Source organism: Propithecus coquereli, unplaced genomic scaffold, assembly GCF_000956105.1.
Source record: "Propithecus coquereli isolate 6110/MARCELLA unplaced genomic scaffold, Pcoq_1.0 Scaffold676, whole genome shotgun sequence".
Classification (NCBI taxonomy): domain Eukaryota; kingdom Metazoa; phylum Chordata; class Mammalia; order Primates; family Indriidae; genus Propithecus; species Propithecus coquereli.
In genome coordinates this window covers 198,891-215,555 of record NW_012152796.1, presented here as the reverse complement: position 1 = coordinate 215,555, position 16,665 = coordinate 198,891, and the positions used below count along the sequence as shown (strand labels likewise).

General features: G+C 58.1%; 1 protein-coding gene across 1 annotated transcript; it reads left to right on the top strand.

Annotated features, from left to right (window-relative positions):
* The first annotated feature begins 341 nt into the window (after positions 1-341).
* RGS14 (regulator of G-protein signaling 14) lies at positions 342-13,552 on the top strand. Its single transcript, XM_012660703.1, has 15 exons — positions 342-574; positions 7,111-7,132; positions 7,327-7,505; positions 7,840-7,932; positions 8,022-8,165; positions 8,504-8,647; positions 8,804-8,915; positions 9,210-9,322; positions 9,767-9,970; positions 11,697-11,773; positions 11,947-12,073; positions 12,162-12,243; positions 12,348-12,394; positions 12,474-12,588; positions 12,841-13,552. Exons 1-15 carry the CDS (start codon positions 530-532, stop codon positions 13,041-13,043), a joined length of 1,707 nt encoding a protein of 568 aa, XP_012516157.1. The 5' UTR covers positions 342-529; the 3' UTR covers positions 13,044-13,552.
* Positions 13,553-16,665: the final 3,113 nt, after the last annotated feature.

The following is a 16,665-nucleotide window of genomic DNA, read 5'->3' as shown; positions in this document are numbered from 1 at the left end:
ACAGTAGGTATGAGCGTATGCTGAGTAAAGTACACATGTGGAGACGCAGGTCCCGGTGCATGAGTATGCATGTTCGCAGGAGCTCTGCCATGGTGTACAAAGGTGCCTAGGTATGTTTACATGCCCTCCTGTGCAACCAGACATGACCTTAGGTCTCCCTGGGCTGGGCCAGACAAGCTGGCTCCTCGCCGGGCACATGGAGGCCTCTGCTGTGTGTCGGTGCTTGTGTGGGAAGCTGCCAAGGGTGTGTTGGCAGCATGTGTGTGCGTGTGTGTGTGTGTGTGTGTGTGTGTAGGAAGAGGCGTTCGCTCTCTTAGACCTTGCTTCTTTCTGTGGTTTGGTTTCTATAGAGACACTTCCTGTGGCAGAGAAAAGAGGTAGTGAGCTGGTGTTTCAGGATGTGAGGGCCCGCGGGAGCCGAGCGGGCTCTCTCCACCGCCTGCCCACCACTGTGCAAGCTCTGGCCAGCACTGCCCACAGTCCCCATGGTGGGCAGCCCCCGTGGCGGGGACCCGTGATCTGAGGCGGCATGCCAGGGAAGCCCAAGCACCTGGGCGTCCCCAACGGGCGCATGGTGAGTGTGGGCTCTGGGCCAGGGCCACGAGGAGGGGGTGGGCACACCCAGGGTAGAGCCCAGGAGGCACACCCAGCAGGGCTGGGCAAGAGCTCACGGGCTGCCAGCAGGTGGGAGAAGTTGGGTACAGACAGCAGCAAGCGGTGGGACCCGGTGCCCTCACCCTTCCAGATGGCCCTGCTGGGAGCCTGGTACAACCCTGGGGCTGAGACCAGAGCAGAGCGGACCCAGGCTTCTGGTCTAGCCCCCACTGCTCCCTCACCTGCTGTTGGTGTGAGCCTGATCTGGGGCTGCGTCCCACAGCAGCCGGGAGACCTGCTGTGCCCCTTGCCCCCGTCCCCCCGCACAGTGGCCCAAGCCCCCACACCTCACTCAGCCTCAATCCTCCCCTCTTCACCCGTGCCCTAGGTGCCCAAGGTCAGGTTAGTGACAGCCCTCGCTGGGTCACTGCCCTCTAGCCAGACCTGCTCCAGAGGCTCCCTGCCAGAACTAGCGTTCTTTGGGCAGCCTGGATGTGTCAGTGGGGTAAGGCAGGTTGGTGCAGCTCCTGGAAGTTCCTGAGCTTCCAGGGGGGCTGAACACTGGGAAGCCCTGGCTGCAGCTGCCCCACCTGCTGTGCACTCTTCCTGGCTGCCTAACCCTTCATTTGAGCTGCCCTTGGAGGTGAGGTGAGCTGTGCTGAGCCTCCCTTCTCTCTCCAGGGCCCCCCCTGCTTGGCAGAATCCCTCCTAACAACCTCAGGAAGGCCAGTGTCCTAGCCTCCCCCACCAGGCCCCAGCCTAGTACTATGGGACAAAGCCAACGGATCCAGAGAGATCTGGGTTCCAGTCCCGGCTCTGTTGTCCCTTGGGGAATCCTCTCTGACCCTCAGTTTCCTCATCTGTAAACCAGGGAGATTGGAATGGATCTCAAAGGCTTGATAAGATAAGTAAGTGGAATAGTGAATACGAGGCCCTTGGCCCATTGCGGGGGCTGTGTAAATGTCAGCCTGACACCCCTACATTTTCAGCCCCTCTTCAGCTGAGCTGCCCACCCCTACTCCTGCCTCCTAATTCCCGAGATCTGCTTCTGTCTCTCCTTCCTCTAGCACCTCCTCATGGCCCAGGCCAGGCCAGCTGGGTGGGACAGAGGCAAGTCCTCCAAAGCCCGCTCAGACCCCACCTTGCTGTCTCTACTGCCAGCCCAGCTGTGAAAGTTCAAGAAGAGCCCATCTGCCCTGCATGCCCACCCCAGTGGCATGATGCTTGGCTCGCCCCTGCTGGGCTGTCCCCGCCAGGGAGCCAAAGAGGAGCAACCCCAGGCCCACTTGGGAGGGCAGCTGGACTGATGCTTCTGGAACAGTGTCCAGAACTGCAGGGCAGCTGAGGGACCTGGAGACAAACCTGCCTCTGCCCCTCCTGTGTCAGCCGTGACTTCTCCACCCAAGAGTCATTCAGAGTAGGGAGGGCGCCCCCAGACTCTGCCCCAGTTCCATCCAGCCCACGGATGCCCTGCTCCTCTCAAAACTACCCCACACAGTTTACCTTTGCCCTTCCTGTGCCCGTTGTGAACTCTGTGCCATCTCTGTGACCCTTAGAATCCCAAGCGTCACAGATTGCCTGCTGGCTGGTCACTAGGCAGTTCTCTGAGGCCACTCTTGGCCAGGGCAGTAGGGGTGGACAGGCACTGGCATCGTGGCAGGGGTGTGGATGGAGAGCACCTGGGGCCAGGTGTCTGGACCCTCTGCAAGTCACCTCCCAAGGGAGGCTCAGAAGAGTAAACAATGTGCAGCAGCGAGTAGGGGGTCAGCTTCTGGACCTCCCGGCCCACCTGGCTCGGCACCCTCCACCCGTCATTCCCAGCCACGCAGCTTCAGCCGTCAGCCTCGCCTCTGCCACTCAGCTTGTCAGGCAGTTGCGGTGAAACCTGTCACTTAGAGGTGGCTCCCAGCCCCCTCCCAGGGATGTGTTCACACAACCCCAAATGCCATTTCATTTGTTCACTCATTCATTCACTCACTCATTTAGCAACCCCTCCTCAGGGCCTGGTCAGTGCTGCCCTACCCTAGGCGCGGCAGACCCAGCCCACCAGCCCTACCCTGCCCTCATGCAGCCCCCGGTCTAGCAAGGCACAAAAGACACAGGCAAAAGACCAGAAGAAAATTCAGGGTTGGGTGACAGCCACACAGGTCAGGGGTGGAGAAAGCTTGACCTGGACTCAGCAAGGGAGAACTGACTTCTTGACTGGCTCCGTACGCCATGGCATAGGGGCCAGTGCCTGAAGCATACCAGGCTAGGGGAGGGAAGGGCACGGCAGAGGCCTGGATGTGGGAAAACAGGGCGTGTGTACAGGGACGTGGCCCGAAGGGAGGCTGGGAGTTAAGCCTGGAGAGGGGCAGCTGTCCTATTCCGCCACTGTCAGGGGGCCTGATTAGTCGTCCCCTCCTGGCAAGGAGACTTGCAAGGCAAAGCCCACGTATCTCCCTCTGTGTTTCTGGCATCCAGCTTGGGGCCAGGCACTCAAGTTCAGGGTGGCCTTATAGACAGGTCAAGGCTAGGGGTCAGCTCCACAGCGTGGCTCAAGTTGACGGGACCAGACACCCAGGTTCTGTGTGGACATCCCCAGAGAGAGTCTTGCAGCCTCAGTTTCCTCAAGCTACGATGAAATGGTAGAGGGGCCAGCACAGAAGATGCTCAGTAAATCGGCGCTCCCTTCAAGGCCTGGCCCCTCCAGAGGGCACAGTTCAAGAGGAGCCCCTGGGCCCTTCATCCCAATCGGTCTTGGCCACCTGTGCCCTGCAGGCTGGGGCCCTGGGCCTCCAAAGCCCTCCTGGCCCCCACAGGGAAGCACCTGGATGGAGGACGGGGAGATTTCAGGCTCCAGAGTCAGGCAAACCTAAGGTTTAATCTCAGCTCCGCCACTTCCCAGCTGTGTGATTTTTCGGGGCTTGGTTTCTCATCTGTAAAATGGGGGCGGTAATACTTGCCACGCAAGATAAAGATGCAAAGGTGGAGTGAGAACACGATGTGTGCTACCAGAGGGTGCCTGTCACACAGTCAGAGCTCAGGGAACTTGGGGCTCTCCCTCACTTCGGTATTCTCAGGTACCAGCAGCTCCTCCAGGGCCCACTTCCTAAGAAAGAAGTATGGGCGGCTGAGGTCCGACCATGGGTCGGGGGTGTCACTGGCCACCACACCCTTCCTCACCCTTTCTTCCCCTTTTCCCCATCTACCCACCACTTCTCCTCCAGCAGGCTAAGGGGGGGTGAGGCCAGCCCTGCTCAGCACAGCTGGCGGGGCTGCTTTCGACCTTCCCAGCAGCCTCAGGAGACCGGAGTGCTGAGCCCCACACTACACAGCAGGAAACTGAGGCTCAGAGAAGTTACTTTCCCCCGGACGGCAGAGCTGAAATCGGACTCCCTCCCATGTTAGAGTTCCACCCTACACGGTCTCAGCTATGTGTCAACAGCTAGGGGCAGGAGAGGCTGGGCTGGAGCACTGCGGGCAGCAGATGTGGGCGTTCAGAGGCCCAGTGTCCCTGGTGAAGGGGGTGCCAGGGCAGGATGCTCGTGGCTGCTGGGGAGCACCAGGGCAAGGAGGGTGCTTCTTGAGAAGGGTGTTCGGATGCCACCCCCTCATCAACCAGGCATGTCTTCCAGGGGCGACTAGACTGGCAAGGAGAGGCCTGGACAGGGGTGGGCATGCGTGTGGCGGGAGGTGGATCAGGGGCTGGGTTGGGTGGACTAATGTCAATGGGCAGAGATCAGGGAGCCATGCCATGGCGGGCGTGGGAGCAGATACCCAGGCAGAGGCAACGGCAAGGCTGGAAGCAGGAGTGTGCAGGAGTGTGGGGAAAACAGAAAAGTTTGATCAAGTGTAGGGTGGAGGTGAGGGGGAGGGAAATGGGTGAGGCTGAAGGGGTTCATTAGTCAGGCTCAGGTAAGGTTTTGTCTGTAACCTGGCAACCGTGCCTCTGGGAGCAGGGAATGGGCCTGGGTGGGATGACGAGAGGGGAGGGGCCTGGAGAGGAGGACCTGGGCGCCAGCCCCCTGACGACACAGACATTCTATTGAACAGAATGTAGAAAATAAAACTTCTGAGGGCCAAACAAAATCAGAGTGTGGGCTGGCAGCAGCCCCAGCACCCGTGGCCACCTCTGGGGCTCCTGCAGCCACCGAGGGCTCTGAGCACGGGAGAGGCTGATGGGGTTAGAGGGCAGGACAGAGGCTCGGTGGATGCCCAAGGAGGGCAGGGCCAGGCAGCCACAGCAGAGGATGGAGTCCGGATGATTCTGGGAGCACGGAGCAGCCTGGGGGCGCAGGCAGGTGCAGGACGGGGAAGCTGTGGGGGGAGGGCAAGTGTAGGCTGGAAGGAGCCCTCTTCACACCCGAGGCAGAGATAGGACTTTCTCCTGTAGCCGTGGAAGCACCGCCTCTCGCGGGGGGAAATGACTGTCATAACGCAGGTCACCCGGGGGAGGGCAGAGGCTGGGGGCGCAGGCCAGCAGGAGGCGGCAGGACGGTGTACTGGAGCGGCTCCCCGCCCAGCCACGCTCTGCACACAGTTTCTGTCGCCAGAGACTTCGTGTCCCAGAGCGCCACAGGGGAGGCGAGCTCAGGAAGGAGCCCAAAGTTGTAAAGCTAGAAAAAAGCAGGGCTGGGATTTGAATCCAGGTCTGACAGACCCCAACACCTGTGCTCTTTCCTCTATGGCAGGGGTGGCAGGTGCCCAGGAGGGTCAGGCACCAGCACTAATACAATAACCCCAACAATCGTAAGGTTCCTTGAACATTGACTACATGTCAGATAGTGTTCTGAGTTCTTTATATATATTTAACACATTTAATCGCAGCACTCCTTTGAATCAAGACCATTATTTGCCCCATTTTTAGAAGAAACTGAGGCACAGAGAGGTTAAGTGCCTTGTCCAAGGTCACACAGCACAAATTTGACCTCCCAAATTTGAGCCTGTCTCAAGTAACATTCATGCATCAAACTGGCCCCAGGGGCCCCTGAGGAGAATGTGAGCCTCTTCTAGGGAAGGTGGTGGCTGCTCAGTGCCAGCCAAGGTTGTCATACTGGGAAGAAGCTGGAGCATCAGAATCTTAACAGACAGAAAGCTGGGGTTTTGTGTAAAAATCTCTTGATTTTTAAATGTGGGAAACCTCTTTAAACTTAAAAAACTCTGAAGGCCAAGATAATAATAATGTCCTACATATCTGCAGGCCGATCTGACCCTCGAATGGCTGCTCTGTGAACTGGGTGCTCCCAGGGTGGGTGGGGAGCAGAGGAGATTCCAGCCAGGAGGGCAGGGGGTGCTTTCTTGGGGAGCAAATGTTTGCAGGCCTGTTTCTGGTGGGGATGGAAAGAAGAGACAGCGCATAATGAAAAACGGGGGCCGAGGATGACCCAAGCCCCGGTGTGGGGAGCCCAGGCGCTGGAAGAAAGCTGGGATACAGTGAAGCTGGGTGGGCTCTCTGTTTTGGTGGGGGCAGGGGGTGCCTCCATCTGGGACTGGCTGAGTTTGAGGGGCTCATGGGACATTTGGAGGGAAATGTTAGCAGGAATTTGGCTGCTTTTGGAGCTGGGGATCCGTGGATGGGACAAAGGGCCTGGGACAGAGCTAGGGAGGGGCAGAGGCCACACCGCGTGGGTAGGTGTTCATGAGGAAGCTGGAGAAGCTGCTAGGAAGGTAGAAAGAGAGCCAAGGGAAACCACGGCTAGAGTCATTTTGAGAGGAGGGTTTTTCTGTTTCACTAGTGGTTGGGATTCCCAGAGAAGTGGAGTTGGCCTCTCCAGCATGCTACCCACAGTGCGGCCCCTGGGCCAGCAGCACCAGCACCGCCTTGGAGCTTCCAAGAAACAGAGAGCCTCAGGCCCCATCCCAGACCTACTGACCCCGAATCTCCAGGGGTGGGGTCCTCCCAGTCACTCTACACTAAAGCTTGAGAACCACTGCTCTACACTACAAAACAGCATCCGGTGCTGCCCAAGGTGGGGTGGGACCTGTCAGAGACCCTGGGCCCCAGAAGGAAACAGTTGCAATAAGGCAATCATTGGCTACCGGGCCACCTCTCCTTCCTCAAAGACAACAGCAAATGTTGATATAGCCTTACCACATGCTGGTCACTGCTCTAGATACTGTAATTAGATTAAACTGATTTGGTCCTCACAACAGCCCCGGGAAGGAAGATTCTATTATTAGTGTCATCCCCTATTTACAGATGGAGGTAAACTAGTTAACTAACTTGCCCAAAGTCACACAGCTAGTAGGTGACAGAGACAGGCTAAAGTCTGCTCCTATCTACCACACTATGCACACTGGGCTCACCTAGCAGGGCGACTGGAAGGTACCTGACATAAGTCCCTGAACACAGTGGTTGGCACAGGACGGAGAGGGAGCAAAACCCTGGCCAAGCAGAGACTTGCTGGGGATGGCCAGCATGGCTCTCCATGTGGAGGAAGACACAGTTCTAGCTCCTGTGCGCTGGGCCCAGAACTGTCCCTTGGGAATCCTCACTGAACCTGGCTCTGACTTTCCACTTTGGGTCTCTTGTAGGTCCTGGCTGTCTCAGATGGAGGTGAGTAACAGCATGTGTGGGGGAGGCCTGGCTGAGGGGGAGGGAGGAGGGAGTGGAAACGGATGTGGACACCCCTGCCCCTTGCTATCTTTCCAGAGAAGGTGCCTGCAGAGCAGATGCCCACCTGGGGGTGGGCTTCGGCCAGGGGCTGGGGAAGGCAACAGGCTCACCCCTGGTTGTCCATCCCCCTGCAGAGCTGAGCAGCGTGGCAGGTCCCCAGGGCCAGGGCGAGGGCCGCGGCAGCTCCCTCAGCATCCACAGCCTCCCCAGTGGCCCCAGCAGCCCCTTCCCCACCGAAGAGCAGACCGTGGCCAGCTGGGCCCTGTCCTTCGAGCGGCTGCTGCAGGACCCACTGGGCCTGGCTTACTTCACTGTAAGTCCTGGGGTGAGGGGATGGGAGAGGGGCACGGGAGGGCATGGATGGAGCTTCAGGCTGGTCAGAGCCGGCTCCTCTGTCACTCCCTCTGTCTAGCCTTCCTTTGGCACCCTCTTCCTCTTCTCCCAGCTGGGAGCTCTTCTTCCTTCTCTGTCCTTGGCTCTGCCTCTCATTTTCTCTGTGCCTCCAGAACTGGCTCCATCTGTCTGTCTGGCCCTATCTGTCTGGCTTGGTGTCTTGGCCCTGTCTCCGGAGACTGTCTGTAGTCCCAGTCTCTTCGAGCACATCCCCAGATTCCATCTCTGTGTCTCTGACTGCGCCCGCCCCCCAGGAGTTCCTGAAGAAGGAGTTCAGCGCGGAGAACGTGACCTTCTGGAAGGCCTGCGAGCGCTTCCAGCAGATCCCAGCCAGCGACACCCAGCAGGTGGCGAGTAGGGCGAGCTGGGCAGGGGATGTGGGGGGGCCCCGGGCCTGCGCCACGCCCCCGACCTTCTCCTGTCCCTCCTCCCTCAGCTAGCTCAGGAGGCCCGGAACATCTACCAGGAGTTCCTGTCCAGCCAGGCGCTGAGCCCAGTGAACATCGACCGGCAGGCCTGGCTCGGCGAGGAGGTGTTGGCCGAGCCCCGGCCGGACATGTTTCGGGCACAGCAGCTTCAGGTGGGCGGTCCCGGGGGCGTGACCTTGGAGGGGAGAGAAAGGGGCAGGGACCGGGTCAGATCCTGGGGCCGAGCCTGAGCGGCGAAGGGGAGGTGAATGTGGAGGCGGGGACGGGGCCCATGCAGGGGCAGGGCGGTGGTCAAAGGGCTGTACGAGAGGCTGCGGAGAAGGACGGGCCAGCGGCGGAGCCTACCTGAGCACCGGGGCGGGGCCACGAGTGGGGGCAGGGCCTGGCCCCTGGAGGTGGGCACGGAGGTGAGGGCGGGGCTAGGGGTTCCCCCGGCCCAGGTTGGGGACCGGGTCGGCCCCGGCTCACGCTCCCCGCGCTGTCCCGGCAGATCTTCAACTTGATGAAGTTTGACAGCTACGCGCGCTTCGTCAAGTCCCCGCTCTACCGCGAGTGCCTGCTAGCAGAGGCCGAGGGGCGCCCCCTGCGGGGGCCCGGCTCCTCACGCCTCGGCAGCCCTGACTCCACGAGGAAGGTGCGGACGGGGTTGGGGCTGGGCGGTCGGAGGCAAGGGGCCCTGTAGACCGTACGCAAGAGGGGACGCCTCCCGTGCAGATCTGCGGGTGTGTGCCCACAGTCTGCGTGCGGGCTAAGGCCCAGCCCGGTGCCAGCGCCTTCCCTGTACCCGCAGAAGCCGAAGCTGAAGGCCGGGAAGTCTCTGCCTCTGGGCGTGGAGGACTTGGGGCAGCTGCCATCTGCCGAGGGTCCTGGGGGCCGCCCGCTCCGCAAGTCCTTTCGCAGGGGTGAGGGCAAGAGTGGGCCACAGAGACGGGGTACAAGAGTTTGGGCAAATTTGGGGAGCTCTCCCTTACTCCTACGTGGCCCACAGCCAGTCGAGTATGTAAGTCTGTGCAAATCAAAACGCAAGTTCCTGTGACCACATTCCCCTGGGTGGCTAGGCCCCAGAAGTTCAGAAACCACACTGGGCCCCTGCCGGATGGCTCTAAACAAGGTCCACCAGGGAGGGGAGAGGCTTTAGCAGAGGGATGGGTGAGGGGCGGAGGGGCTGTTCAGGTTCATTGCTTCCTCTTCCCTAGAGCTGGCCAGCGGGGCTGCAAACTCCGCCTTGCGCAGAGAGTCTCAGGGCTCCCTCAATTCCTCCGCCAGTCTGGACCTTGGTTTCCTTGCCTTCGTCAGCAGCAAATCCGAGGTGAGCCGACTCCCCAAGGAGACCAGGGGCCTTATGGGCTAGGGCCACTGCTCAGGCCCCTCTATGTGGTTGCCATCATTCCCAGCCTTGGGCCCCACTGCCATCTCCCAGCTGGCTCTGCACAGCCAACCCTTCAGCCTCCTCACTTTCTTCCCGTCCTCACTACATTGGTCCCCACGTGTGTGATGGGTGCACATCCTCAGTCAGCAGGCGTGTGGGCATGTGCGTGCCCAGACGTACACAGCATGTGTGTGGGTCTGTGGGTGGACCTGTCTCTAGGTACCCATATGCCTGGGTGTACATGCATGTGTTCCTGTAGGAGGACGTACCTTTGCCTGCCTATAGGTATGCCCTTGGGCATGTAGGTGCATGTTTGAGCCCCAGTGAGTTTGCCCATCTCTGTGTATCTGTGTGCATGCCCTCGCCACTCCTGCCCCAAATCAGAGCCACCGGAAAAGCCTTGGGAGCACAGAAGGCGACAGTGAAACCCGGCCAGGGAAGTACTGCTGTGTGTACTTGCCCGATGGCACAGCTTCCTTGGCCCTGGCCCGACCCGGCCTCACCATCCGCGACATGCTGGCAGGGATCTGTGAGAAACGAGGACTCTCGATACCCGACATCAAGGTCTACCTGGTGGGCAATGAGCAGGTGCGAATCTGGCCTGGCCCCAGCTACAACCTTCTTCCTGATCCTGACCCCAACTCCGTTCCTCTCTCTGCTCAGTGATGACTCCAAACCCAACTCCATTTCTAATCTCTCAGACCAACTCTAATTCAAACCCCACCTTCCTGACTCCAGCCCTCACCACAGCACTCCCATCCCCACACCCAACTCCAAACCACCCCTAGCACCAGCTTCTCACTCAAACTCAGACACCCACCCATCCCCCACCCAATACCCATCCATTTCCAGCTTCCCTAGAGCACATATCCCACTATGTGGGCTCAGGGGTGAAGCAGGGGAGAACCACTGCTGGAGCTGGGCTGTTTCCCGTCGCTCTTAGTTCAGAGTGCCATCCCCGCAGGCCCCTCTGTGGGGAGCCCTTGCCTCCTCAGCCACTAGGGGCAGCCGACTGCATCTAACCAATGAACTGCTTTCCTTTAGGTGCACACTAGCATTAAACTTTAAAGAAGAGTCTAGGGGGAAAAAAACTGGCTTTAAACTTAATCACCCAGCAAGGGGGATATAAAGGAAGAATGCTGCATTCCAGGGGACCGTCAGGATTTCATTCACCTAGCAGACAAGTCTTAAGGCCCTGCCAGGTGGGTGGGTAGAGGGACCCCGACCTGGGGCTGTCCTCCAGGCCCACAGGCTGGAGGTAAGCCAGGCAGGATATGATCAGGAGGAGGAGTGAAACTTCCAGAGTGTGTCTCTTGGGGGAAGGTAGGCACTTCTGGCTGGTGTTTGGAAGACTTCGTGGAAGAAGCAGCAGTTGATGTGGATGGGAACGAGTTTGCCTGGCAGAGCTACGGGGGAGGATGTTCCAGGCAGAGGGAACATCTTAAGGGAAGGCCTGGAGGGGGTACTTGCAGGGCACGTTCAGGGGCCAGGGGCCTGGAGCTTGGGGGTGCAAGGGCAGTAGTAGGGGGTGCTCTACCCACTCTCTCAGGCTGCCAGAGCAGCTGCCAGCAGCCCAGATGGGCTTTCATGCCTGCTAAATATAACTTCACTGCCCACTCTCCACCTGTCCCTGCAGCATAGCATAGGCCCACTGCCTGGGCAAGGCTGCCCCCACCCCCACTCCTGGGCTGGAGCAGGCAGTGGGGCCTCTGGGGGCCATAATCATGGCAGTTACTGTTTATGTGCCTGCTGTGTGCCAGGCACTGTGCCAGATGCTTCATATCCTCTGGCCTCATGGGGGGACATTTTTGCAATGAGTAGACAAGAAGTGTCCTTAGTAGGAGGGAAATGGAGAGAACTGGACAAATGTCAAAGATGGGACAAGGCTTGAGAGGCTGACTGAAGGTGGATGGTGAGGGAGGAAATGCATCCAGCTGGTCTGATGGGGTTTCACATGCCTGAGGGACAAGGGGGCAGCTGTCCAGTGGGTAGGTCCTGTCCTGTCCTGGGAAGCATAGGCCGCCATTACCATTTAATGCCACAGCTGTTTCCTGTAACGCCAATCCTTTTCCAAGCGTGTCCAGCATTCTTGCCGCTTTTCTCCCTGGCCTTGTCCTTACCAGGCTCCGACTCCAGCCTGGAGCCTTATCCGCCACTCCCCGCCTCGTCTGCTCCCCTATAGCTCTCCTGGCCACCTTCCCTCCCTCTAGGGAGGCCCAGTGGCGGCCACAGGGGAAGTGAAGGTGTTCTCTCAGAACCCCCAGGGATGGCTCAGGGTGGGGCGAGAGACTCAGACCCTGCCTGGCATCCGCAGAAGGCCCTGGTCCTGGATCAGGACTGCACGGTGCTGGCGGATCAGGAAGTGCGGCTGGAGAACAGGATCACCTTCGAGTAAGTGTCCCGCCCGCAAGGCTGGCCCTCCTCTGGCTACCTGGCATCCAGGCCACGCCCCTCTTGATAGCCCCGCCCCGGGTTAAGGCCCCGCCCTTTCTCGAGCTTGTACCTTGACGGGTTGGGGGAGGGGGCCGGCCCTCCGCCCCTCGGCATCCCGGGGTCGCGTGCAGGCTGGAACTGGCGGCGCTGGAGCGCGTGGTGCGTATCTCGGCCAAGCCCACCAAGCGGCTGCAGGAGGCGCTGCAGCCCATCCTGGAGAAGCACGGCCTGACCCCGCAACAGGTGGCGCTGCACCGGGTGAGCTGCCGGGCGGCGGGGTCGGGGCCGGGGCAGGGCGGCAGGGAGCCGGCTGCCCGTCCCGCGGGCTACTGACCTCTCCTCGCAGCCAGGCGAAAAGCAGCCACTGGATCTGGAGAAGCTAGTGAGCTCGGTGGCGGCCCAGAGACTAGTTTTGAACACTCTTCCAGGTAGGGAACGTTGGCCCCGCGTTTGATCTCTGGGGACGGCTCTGGCCCTGGAGGAAGGGAGTCCAGGCGGGAGACAAACACTAACGGTGGGCTCTGTGCCGCAGGTGCGAAGATTTCCGAAGGCGGTAACATATCCCCCTGCCGCAGCCAGGTGAGTGAGAGCCGGGGCACCCTCTTCCACCGGCTGCTTCTCCCCTCCTGGTTGTGGCTCTGACCCCACATTCTCACAGGGCTGCCTGCCTAGAACCCAAGACAAGGCCATCCATCCCCCTCCACTGCCCCCCAGTTCGCTGGTGAAGGTGTCCAGTAGTGCCACTGGGAAGCGGCAGACCTGTGACATCGAAGGTATATTGGGGAACGGGGATCAGAGGGACTAATACAGTGGGCTTGAGGACCTTTGAGGGTGACATCAGAGAAGCTTGACCTGAGGCAGAGACCTGGGTGCCATTGGAGGGGTGGGGGACCGGAGGGGCTGGGCCAGGGGCCGTTGGTGCTGGGGTCAGGGAGGCTGTGGCCGCAATAAGACAGCAGAATTGTGGTGAGCTAGCATGATCAGGTCTGCTACGATGGGCCCTCTGAATCTGTGGCTGCCCCCAGGCCTGGTGGAGCTGCTGAACCGGGTGCAGAGCAGCGGGGCCCATGACCAAAGGGGCCTTCTGCGAAAAGAGGACCTGGTGCTTCCAGAATTTCTGCAGCTGCCTGCCCAAGGGCCCAGCTCTCAGGAGGCCCCATCACAGACTGAATCAGCTGCCCAGCCCACTGGGGGAGCCTCGAATTCCACTGCCCACCTGGCCCTCTGACAGCTGCCCTACAGTCCAGGCTGGCTGCATGGTGCCTGGCGGGCCAAGCATGCCCTGGGTCCGCTCTGCATGCCCTGTCTGTGCCATGAGTGTCCTTGGCCCCTTCCTGCCATGGGCAGGCCCGCAGGAAGAGCCAGGAGAGGTGAAAAGGGGACTCAGGAGCCACACCCCACAGCTGCCACCATCTGTTCCCTCATAGGCTCACCCATCCGTGCAGCCAGGCCCCCGGGGGGATGGGGGCCTACCCCTTGGTGCAGGCTTGCCCACACAGAGGGGTGGCGTTGGCAGTGCCAGCCTCCCCAGCCTGTGCCAAGCTTCAGGAGGAGGCAGGAGGAGGGGCCGGCCCCTCCTCGGGAGCTGGTTTGAGCAAGGCCTAGGGGTGCAGACAGGCAGCCCTGTCCTCCACCCACGTAGACTCTACTGTACATAGGGATTTTGCAGTTGGCTTGGGGCAGCTGGGTTTGTCCTGGATGTATGATACTGTTATTATAATAATTGTTATTATTCTGTCATGAGGTGTGTTCCTTGTGTGCCAGTATGCCCTGTTGTCCTCCCACCCCCCGGCCCTAAACCACTGCATCTGACACCAAGGTCAGTGCGAGGAAGCTCTTAGGGACCTCAGGATGTGCCTCCTGACTTCCTGTTTTCAGAACCTCTCTTCCTGACTGCACAGAATATGGGGGGCGGGGTTGCATGAGAGACAGAGGGAGGGAGGAGGGAGGGGTGTGTGTGTTTGTGTGTGTGTGTGTGTGTGTGAAGAACCCTGGGGAGCTGTGCCTCGGCTGTCACTGGGCTGCCCCCCTCGGTGGGTGGGAATACATCAGTCTGGTTGCTGTCCTCTGCTCGTACCGGGCACTGCATCTCTGCACACGTAACTGGGGGCTCCTTTCAGCTCATCAAAGGCCTATGTGGGGGGACGACGGTTGTGGTGAGGGCAGGTTCTCACCCTTGCCTGCTTTGGCTGGGTGGTCTTCCCTGTCCCCAGCCAGGGAAGCCCAGACCCCACACGGGGGAGGCAGGGAGGGCCTCAGCCTGTGGGGAGAGAAGCCAGACTCAGGCCCAGCCCAGAAGGGTAAGTGCTCTGACAGAGGAAGCAAAGGGATGAAAGAAGCCACCTGAGGGGGTGAGGGCTTCTCCTGACTGCCTCAGACAGTTCACGTTCTCTTCCCCATTCCGGTCTTTCCCTTGCTGTCCCCTCTGCCAGGAACTCCCCCTACCTGCCCTCTTCTCATTTAACTCGCTCCTCCTCATCCTTGAAATCTGTGGGAGAAATCAATGGGGTTTCCGAGCCCACGCATCACATGGGAGCTTCAGGCCTCAGCCTGCTCTGCCTCGGCTGGCTTAACCGGACCCCTGGCAGACCTGGCCAATCAGAGCCCTCCATTCCCCTGGCCAATAGAGCACTCGATTCTACTGACTAAGCAGAGTATTACATTCCCCTGGCCAATCAGAGTTTGGTTCAGGGATGGTCATCTGACCCCAGTTCCAATCAGAATCCCAATCCTGGTCATTTTCTGCCATCCCCTGTGGGTTTGTAGAAAGCACTCGAAGGGAGAGAACCTGCACGTGAATGCAGCCAACACATGGGAGCAAGACAGCTGTTCTGTGAAACGTGAATGTAATCAAGGACAATACATAATTAATAAAATAAAATAAATAAAACAGATAATAGACAAGTTCTAAAAACATTTTTAAAAAGACAGAGATGGAAGGAGTTTCCTGACAAAATTCAACCATACCTGAAATCCACTGCTGCTACACCTTCTCTTTGTGCAAGCCAATAAACTCTTCCCAGGTGCACTGTGAATTGGGTTTCCAAGACCTGCAACCACAAAATGCTGCTTCTTTGAAGAGCTGGACTTAAACACCTCAGAGGATCCTTCCCTGGTCGCCCTACATCACCATGGAAGGGCTCCCCGACTTTGTTCTCTGCCATTCTAGCCAGTTTTCTTCCTTCCCAGCACTTACCACACTCTGCAGTTACCTTGTTGACTTTATACTCGTGCCCTGATAGTAGAAACCTTGTCCCTCTTATTCACCGCTCTGGCTCCTTAGCCTAGTGAGCTGACCAATGATGCTGCCATCTCAGTCTCAGCAAAGGATGCAGGGACAGTGGGGCACTGGGTGTCCTGGCCGGGGACTGCATAACACCAACGTCACAGTGTGGGGCCAGGAGTAGGGGTCAGGAGACAGACCCATGTCCCTTCCCTGATCAGCCACAGAACTTCCTTCAAATTTCCTGGGACCTGGGACTTCTCCCTTGTGGGAGGAGACGCCCTTCTTTGCTCCCCAGGATAGAGAGGTAGGGGTACCAGGTGAGAGATGGGCTATCTCCCCAAATTTGGCCAAGCCCAGTGGATCCTGCAGGCCAAACCCACCCTTCACCCAAACCTGCATCTCTGCAGACCCAGCAATGATGCCAATTACTCTTAGGGACCCGCAGGATTGCCCCATGAGAGAGAAGTCATGGGCCAGGTGGAAGAGCACCCATGGAGGTTAGCCCATTCACGTTTACTGAGGTCCCCAAGTTAGACATGCTCCATCCTTTATTTCATTTGCCTTCACAACAAAACAACCTAGCAGAGATCAAATCAAGCTGCAGGAGGGGACATGACTGGCCCAGGACCCTGCAAGGGGTTTTTGCTGGAACGTTTCCACCACCCTGGCTGGCTACCTTGGGGACATACCAGCGAGGGCCTGCGTGCTGTAGAAACCCCTGATGGGGAGCTGGAGCCTCTCCGGGAGAGCACTTTGATGTGGGTACTCTGAGGAGCAATTAGGAGTTTCTGCTAAAAATTAAAAACAGCATGTGACACCAACAATGCCACTAGAGAATCACTCACTTCCAGGCATGAGGAGGCCCATCCCTGCAGGGTTATCCAGGACCCCAAAATACACGCAACCAAATGTGGCTGGAGATGGGGGTCATAAAACATGCTGTGGTGTGTCCATGCTCTGTCATAGCACACCGCAGATAAAGAATTGAGTACAGCATGTCCCAATGTGGAAAATTCTCCAAGATGTGTTATCATTCTGTGAAATAAAGCAGAGCGATACATATGGCACGATACCTTTATATAAACCACAAACACACAGGCACTTGCAAGTGTACAGAAAGGAAAGAGAATGTTCTAGAAGGATACAGGCCAAACTGACAGGGAGACAGGGAGGGGACCAGGGTTGGGGTAGTGGTCAAACGAGAATTTCACATTAGCTTTAATTTTTTTTAAAAAAGGATGTGATTTAAAATAATTGTAATAATACAAATACATGTACTCACTAATACTTGGAAACTAAATGACGGGCACAAAGAGAGAAGTAAAGCACATAGGAAACCAAGAAGGGAAGGGTTAGGAGGGGGCTGAGGGGGAAAACTTACCTATAGGGTACTATGAACACTATCCTGGTGATGGGCACACTAAAGCCCCAACTTAAGCATTATACAAGGTATCCATGTAACGAAAACATTTGTACCCCTTTGAAATATTTTGAAATAAAAAATAATAAAATAAAATAAACAAACGAGCAACTTCTTCCTCTAAAAACATTCTCCATAGTTTTATACAGGTATTATTCATTTATTGATATTTTCCTTGAAAATGACAATAATAAAGTAAAATAA

Excerpts from the sequence above, each read along its gene's own strand:
- RGS14 (XM_012660703.1), top strand. The coding sequence starts at position 530 with ATGCCAGGGAAGCCCAAGCACCTGGGCGTCCCCAACGGGCGCATG. Across the intron at positions 575-7,110 it reads GCGTCCCCAACGGGCGCATG|GTCCTGGCTGTCTCAGATGG; the intron begins GTGAGTGTGGGC and ends GGTCTCTTGTAG. Across the intron at positions 7,933-8,021 it reads CAGCCAGCGACACCCAGCAG|CTAGCTCAGGAGGCCCGGAA; the intron begins GTGGCGAGTAGG and ends CTCCTCCCTCAG.